The 8,009-nt window shown below is 30.9% G+C and overlaps 1 protein-coding gene across 4 annotated transcripts; it reads left to right on the top strand.

The window, feature by feature from the left end:
* The first annotated feature begins 1,018 nt into the window (after positions 1 to 1,018).
* Positions 1,019 to 4,418, top strand: LOC105124035 (tail-anchored protein insertion receptor WRB-like protein). 4 transcript variants are annotated; one of them, XM_011023869.1, is made up of 8 exons: positions 1,019 to 1,210; positions 1,340 to 1,419; positions 2,202 to 2,272; positions 2,837 to 2,907; positions 2,990 to 3,071; positions 3,318 to 3,367; positions 3,981 to 4,080; positions 4,185 to 4,418. In XM_011023869.1, exons 1-7 carry the CDS (start codon positions 1,091 to 1,093, stop codon positions 4,050 to 4,052), a joined length of 546 nt encoding a protein of 181 aa, XP_011022171.1. In that variant the 5' UTR covers positions 1,019 to 1,090; the 3' UTR covers positions 4,053 to 4,080; positions 4,185 to 4,418. The 4 variants fall into 4 exon arrangements, with proteins under 4 accessions (XP_011022171.1, XP_011022173.1, XP_011022170.1 ...); XM_011023871.1 differs by lacking the exon at positions 3,318 to 3,367; XM_011023868.1 differs by having other exon boundaries at positions 3,981 to 4,418.
* Positions 4,419 to 8,009: the final 3,591 nt, after the last annotated feature.

Here is an 8,009-nt window from a genome sequence, read left to right as displayed (position 1 = left end):
AGTGAGATAAAATTCAGGATTTAATTAAAAAGTTACTAAAGAATCAAAGATTAAATTGAGTGGGGTGGGCAAAAAATATCTAGCTCATGTATCGCACATGCTAGCATGTGAGAGGATTCGTCGTATTGAGAAGGAGCATATGGTTCCTCTAATCTTTGATGGCAGCCTTATTTAGTGTTATTGAATTTATCTCAATTAGAACTTTTTTCTAAGGCAGCACATGGTTGCGATAAAGATTCGGTATAACTTCAATAACTAGTTTATTTTCTTTTCCTTCTCTTATTTTTTCCTTCTCTCTTCCCTCTCGATTCTCGTGCCTAGTTTCTTATTTGTCAAAGAATAAGGCTGTATTTTGTCCTTAATTTTAACTATGGTCCCTCAATTTTTAGTTCTTTATAAAATAAAAAATTTAAATTATTTTTTATAAAATCAAGTGCTAGTCTAATGTTTTTTTTATACGGTGAGAAACTTATACCAAGTCAACAAAATCAACCAAATCAAACAAGATAGCCTTATCTCAATCAAACATAATTTAATAGAATTGAATTAAATAAAAGGAAAAAAAACCTACTCCTGGAATAAAAAAAAAGGCAAACTACGAAAGAGAAACATTGAAACACCTAGTGGAATTAATGTTTTCCTTAATTAATTTCATTGAACTTAAAGTCGAAGGATACTTGGTACATTTTTTTTTTTTTAATAATCTTTCTATGCTACTTATTGGCTTCATCCAATCCCACCTTGTCGAGGAAAGTTTCGATTTTTAATACATGAAATATATTTTTCATGTGTTTGATTTAATTATTAATTACTAATTATTAAAAAGGCCATAAAAGTACTAATGGAGCCCACAGGTACTCTCAATTTATGATTTATAGTTAAAGCCCACACTTGCAAGGCTTGGACCATTCATCTTGTTTGGAGCCCAACCAATGTGGGCTCTCCAGCCTCCTCCTCCAGTCCTCCTATCTATGTGGTGGTGAATCGTAAATATAAAAACAACAGTCCGGCATTAAGAATGGCTCTTCAAATTCAAGAAAACAAAGAGACCTAAAATAAAAGAGACAGACATCATATCCGGGAATAAATCATGGGAGAAGAAGAAATTCTAATCGGAGAGCAACCAAGGAGGTCTCTCGCGGCACCTCTTATCTTCTTTATTGTCGTTACCTTCCAATTCGTCTCTATATACCTCCATCAATTAAAGAAGGTAACTCACCCTCTTTGATGGGTTTCTTGAAACTGGGTTTTAGCAATGAATTGCGGGTTTGGGATATATGGGTCGACGTCTAAATATTTAGTTTTGAAGGGACTTTTATTTTCTTTTGTGTTTTTTCAGAAGGGATCAAAGAGTGCTGCGGAGATTCAATTGCGTGCAGAAATTAAGCAATTATTGAAAGATGCCAGCGCCTTGTCTCAGTGCGTGTGTTATATTATTATTATTTAAAAAGTTTTCGATGCAGGCTCTACGCAATAATTTAGCTTGGATATGTACAATTTATGTCATGATATGTCAATGCCAATGGGTTTTAATTTGATTTGCTTCGACATGTAGGCTGTAATTCGACATGTTCATTGACTGCAAATGCTTTGTGAATTACCATGACACATAAAATTCGAGGCTGTTATTTTCGTGTGGTTGGATTTTGCTTATTCAAAATCTTCATTCACTTGATATTAGATAGCAAGAATTTGCCTTGGCGGATAATGTCCAATTGTCCTAGAATTCGTCACTACAACTAGAAGAAGGTATTGGGCTAAGAAAAGCTCTAATTTTAAGCCTTTGTTTGACTTTTGGCAATGGCAACTTGTTGTATTCGAGAATCTAGATATGACAATTTATGATAAGAATGTGTGGCGTTTAAAACTGTCATGGTATTTGCTGCACCTCATTTTTTAGTTGCGTTTTCTTTCTAAAAGATTTTCTAGTTTTTCTGTAGCTGGAAGGGAAACAAAAGGCGTAACATTGCTGTTCTAAAGTTGGATTAAATTATAGGAAGCAACTAGAACTCAATGCTGGCAGAGTACTTCTTATAATCTAGTAAATTTAAAAGCTTGTCAGGTTTTACGAGTATGCTTAATTTTTCATGAAGTTTGAGTTCCAAAAGTCTGTCTAGATAGTTTTGTTTTATTGAAGCAAGGTTGTACTATCTAAGAATGTCAGTTATGCAATTTTTGATTGGTATCTTTCTTGGTTACAGGCCATCAACATTTGCTCAGGCAGCAAAACTTAGAAGGTTGGCAGCTGCAAAGGAGAAAGAACTTGCAAATTGTAAGTCTGTTTGCTGTTGCAATCCCTTTTATTTGAGTAAATTTTTGTTGCATGTATTTGAGTAATTATGATTTCTTAAGCCATCTTGGCTGTGTATGGAACAACTAAGTAATTTCCGGAACCATTTCTGGTTGCTGGAATCAATGCAATGGTGCAAACCCTCTTTTTTTATATTTTGGTGTGTGGTGAGGTGGAATTTGGAGGTGGGCCCTTGCTGTAGCTTGTAAAATACACCTTATGATCACTGTGGGAATTGTTGGTTAAGTGGTGATCTGTCATAATATTCCCCTCTCAACTTGAATGATTGCGTGCTGAGGATTATCATATCAACCGTTGCTTTCTATTATCATGGCCTAAATGTTACTGATTTAAAATGCCTATTTCCAGAGTTAATTTAGGGGCATTATTTATGTACTCCAATTTTGTAGTTAAAAAACTATTTAATGATCAAATCACAAAACCAAAATGGAATGTCCCAGAAATCTTGAGAGATGGAGACTGATTCAATCTGCTGCAGAGGTTCTTATGGTTTCATGCCTGATTGCTGCTTTGTTTTTTACTCAGATAAAGAAGCGCATGACAAGGGGATGAAGCTTTCTTCTGATTCATACCCAAAAATTCTATTTATTTCAAAGGTCTCAGTTCATTCATTGATATTGTTTAGAAGTTTATTTGTCTTCTTCAGCGAGATCACCAACAAACTAACTTGGTGCACAGGTTGTTACGTACTTTGTGCTCATTTGCTGGTTTTGGAGGACTCCTGTTGCTGAAATATCTCAGCAACTTGTGCAGCCCTTTGGTAACACTTCCTTTTCACTCATTCATGTCGAGTTTTGTTGCCTTTTCCTGTTCTAGTTTTGTGGATCCATCGTCTTGAGTTTTTGTCAGTCTAATATGCTGATTGTGAAAAAAAGAGGGGGAGGGGGGGTTGTTATCTGTACACAATAGGACTATAGGAGTAATTTATTTGAAAAAGAAAGAATAGACAGGAAGTGATCATTACCTTCTTTGTTTGTCCTGATTTGATGCATCTGCCTGTCTACAGGAAGGTTTCTATCTTGGAGGGCTGGAGGTCGATTAAATAACAATGTCATGGTAGTGAATTTTGAACTTTTTTTACTTGTTCTTCATATTGTGGTTAAAATTTTCTTGAGGATGGGGATCACTCCTGCTATCCTATTTATCTAATTCATATTAATATACCTTTTTCAATTTAGAAGGTTTTTTATTTTATTTTCCTGCTTTTGACTCCCAATGCTTAGCGAGAGATGCTGTGTTTTGTTTCTGGGTCTTTCTTTCACTAAAATACAATTTCTGTTTAGATACTTATCTCGGACAGCTATCTCCCTTGATTTTTTCTTTGGGATTATTGATCCCAATATGCCCGTTTTCCATTAAGGTTGAGTTCTAATCATGGAAGTGTTTGGTTACTTTTCTGCCCTCGACTATTTTGAAAATTTTTGGATTCCATGGGAATCTAGCTCAGCTAAATATTTTCTTTTCTTTTTTGGTGCGACAAATAAAAGTCAAATGATAGGCATGAGCTTCCTTGTTCCTTCTGTGCTCTATGTATGCATAGGTGCATGAAAGACCAACTTTACTAAAGTTAGGACCATATTATTTTCAAAATATAGGGAAATTTTGAACATATAACAAGACGGACCTTAGTGATTTTCAAATATTATTTTGATTGGTCCCTTAACTGCAGGTTGGAATTATACCTTGGTTGATTTTATCTACCAGGGTCAGCAAGTTTGTTTGTAGACTTATCAAGTATTGAGGAGCATTCATCAGAAGGAAAAAAAGAAGTAATCATCAGCTCTGATTTTTGTTGGAAATGAGAGGGCTTGGGATTTAAAAGCAACATATTTTCCCTGTATATTGAGCTATGATTTTAATGTTTATTTAGTAGTGTAGAATTCAGTTCTGGTGCGACGGCTGGAAGTGGGCCTCTAATTGATATTCTTGTACGTTATGGAAAACACTTGACAAGACAGAAAAAAGAAGCAAGTGTGCAGAGACAAAGCGAGAGGATGATTCCTATTTCTGAAACAATTAGCTTTTCATCCTCTCTATGTTTATGGATCTCAAGTAATGTTACCATTCCATTTTTTGAAATATAAATTCTTTAATTTGTTTGGCTGGATTTTCTTTTAAAAGAAAAAATGAGCAACAAAATTTTATGTAGTCCCAATAAAAGAGTGTTTATGTTTTATTTCAAAAAACGTTTTTGAAAATATTTTTTTTAAAATTATTTATTTATAATTTTGAATCGTTTTGATATGTAGATATTAAAAATAAATTGAAATATATATTATTTCAATAAATTTTTAAATAAAAAATATTTTAAAAAATAATAATCATAACAATTCTAAAAATTGTTTAACACTGACATTTGAATTGGCTATATCTTAGACGTGTTAGTCTTGCCTTTACTTTTGCCTTGCCAAACACCTTCTAGTTTGTTTTGCTTGCTCTTGTCTTGGCTTTACTTTTGCCTTTGTTTTAGTTTAAGCCAAACACTTTCTAGTTTGTTTTGCTTGCTCTTGTCCTTTGATTTGAACATTTAGGTCTACTAGTTATGTCTAGTTATGTCTTTGATTCCTTGCCCTGCCAACACTTCCTAGTTTGCTTTGCTTGCTCTTGTCTTTTAATTCGAACATTTAAATCTACTAATTATGTCTTTGATTCCTTACCCCTACTTGTCTTGGCCATCTAAGATGTTAGGTCTTGTTAAGATCGTGAGTAGCTCTGACCTTGTTTTGAATATTGAGTCATTTGCTTTATTTTTGACTCTCATATATATATATATATATAACTTCACACTCGACTCATTGGAATGTTACTTGAGTATGTGATCTAATCCTAGCCTTAAAGTTTGTCATCTTGACTTCTTATACAGATCATGACATTGCTATTTGTCTGTATGTAAATAGTAGTGTACATCTAAATAGTAGTGTACATCTGTTGTTTTCTTATACTTTGACACTTTTAAAGAGATTTAATGAGAAGAGGGAGAAGGGAAGGAAAAAAGAAAAGAAAAGAAAAAGAAGAAGTGGAGAGAGACAAGGAGAGAAGGGGTAGGAGGAAGGAGAATTATAACTCTATAATTTTTTTTAATGTCATTAATAAGTTGTCTAACACTTAGATAAATTACATAGAAATAGTAAAATCCTAATCCTAACCAATAATTGTTTTTATAACCCATTAAATAATGTTCATCATATAACATAAATTAAACCTAATAATAAACCTAAATAAAAAAAATTCAAAAGCATGAGGTTAGACATACTTAATCTATTATCATTCACTATCTTTATCCATACACATGTATAATATATGATGTGGATATGACATTACCACCAACTCTTCAAGGGTTAAAGAAACTCGACTTTGTCAAGTTTAGCTCTGGGTGGCTTTAATAGTACTTCTACATATTATGATCAATATGCTATAATGTATCTATAATAATCCAAGTATAATATGAATTTGGTTAGCTTGCCCATGAATTATGATTCATTGAACTTCATTATCTTTGTTAAAAATAACTTATATATCCAAAGTAGCATTATATATGACATTTTGTGCCGATAATAAAGGTAATGATGTCAAAGTTTCAAAAGCATTATCAGGGACAAGTTGTTATTTTTTATATAAAACAATGTCATTCATGTTAAAAGTAAAGTTAATATCAAAATTTTAATGGCAGCTTAATAACTTAACTATTTAATTCAATTATTTGTATCACTTTAAATGGTTTAACACTATTAATTTGCAATTTTGATTGGTTTATAAAATACACAGTTTAGATCTAATTTATATTATAAGATAATCTCAAATATTAAATGTGTCATAATACTTATGTAAATCAATTTAAAGTTTGTTTTGTTTATTACTTGCTTGAATTTTTTATAATCCTAACATGCAAATTATAAACTTTATATGCAAAAGACTTAGTTGACTTAAGCATTTACATGCTTCTCAGGTTTGTAAATATGAATATTATATGATTACAATGTGAAACGAAACAAACATTATTTGAGACTTGAATAGATAATGATTGGATACAACCTAGTAAATTATGAGTATCTCAATCTTTCTCACCACATGTAAGGGGTAAATGATTAAAAAGCTCAAACGCTACTAAAAATCTGTTACGTTCTAGATGTTAAGCATAAGAGATGAGAAATTAGAGAGCTCAATAGAAAAAATATCTAGAAACTGTTCTAATACTATATTCACCTCTTCAAATGATTCTAGTAGAAATTTTATTGAAGCTTTCTCTACAACTAAAATACATATAATAGACTCTTTCTTAACTTCATATGAACTCATTTTGTTAAGTCCCTCTATTTTCATATCATTTTAATATTGGTCACTAAAGTTCTTAGGATTGAATGTCAGTGTATATGTTATATAGTCAATTGATTGGTTATACTTAACACTGATTTTATTCATATAAATATATTAATTATTGATAAAGACATTCTTTATTTTTAATATTTATTTATATTTGATTAATAAGTCTAGAGTAAAGATAAATTTATTGAGAAAAAAATGTTTTTCAAAGGAAATCATGATGTTGTTATAAATATGAGATTCCTATTATATCAAAATATTATTACTAAATGTTTATAGTTGATACTTTATGAAGACTATATATTAATTTAAGTTGTTGAAATTAGTACATATTATGTTTTTTTTAGAAAATAATTATTTTTATAAGTTGAAATATGATAGATATTAAGGGTTTTGATTGCATGAAAGGCTTTGCTTAGGAAAGGCTAACATTCAAATTCTTTTACAAACATTTTGGTTTTTTTTTAAAGAAAAAAATAATCCAATTTGCTCATTTCCAACTAAAAAGTACATGTTTTTGGTCCATTATCCACCAACGGTATTCAAAAGTAAATGAATCATCCTAGATCATTACTTTCAATTCTGATTAGCGATAGCACATCCTCTTATTTAAAAAACAATATGAAAATAAATTTTTTCTTAACAATTATGAGTCATTTTAATATGTTATTCACCAATAATATTCAAAGGTAAATAAATCATTGTAGGTCATCGTTACCTTTGATACCGAGTGGTGGTAACAATTTCATTTTGCTTTATTTAAAAACAATATAAAGATTCTCATCTAAAATGCATGAATGTCTTTGGTCAAGTTATTCATTAACGATATTTAAAGGTAAATGAACCATTATATGTAGTTACTTTTGGTGTCGATTGGGGGTGACTATTTGGTTAATCCATTTACATGTAATTTTCTCTCATTGTCAAATAATGATGATAACTACAATAACAAACATCTTGATTGATTATTTATTGATATTGTTTGTACATGAGAGAGTCTTAATAGACCGATATGCGTAGGCTTTGATAAGGAAAATATTATAAGAAAAGTAAACAATAAGCATTGTTGCTAATAGAATAATATGTTTTAGGATAAATAAACAATTATTGATCATTATATTAAAATCACATAATGTTTTAGTCCAATAAAGATATTTGCTTTAAGTACTTCCATATGTTGCCTCTAGGTAGATGTAACAATAATGATCGTTGCTTGAGTACAAGTGGACGAATGTATAAATATCATTCAATAAAAAGATTTTGCAAATAATTTTTCACTAGAATAAATGAACCACCATAAGTCATTATCCTATTATTTTGAACAAAGTGTAAGGTCAGGTTAATATAACCCTATATAGGCCCACCATTTTATTCATTG

This window comes from Populus euphratica, unplaced genomic scaffold (assembly GCF_000495115.2).
Source record: "Populus euphratica unplaced genomic scaffold, PopEup_1.0 scaffold12.1, whole genome shotgun sequence".
NCBI lineage: Eukaryota > Viridiplantae > Streptophyta > Magnoliopsida > Malpighiales > Salicaceae > Populus > Populus euphratica.
The sequence above is the reverse complement of the archived record's forward strand: the minus strand, read 5'-3'. Positions and strand labels throughout refer to the sequence as shown.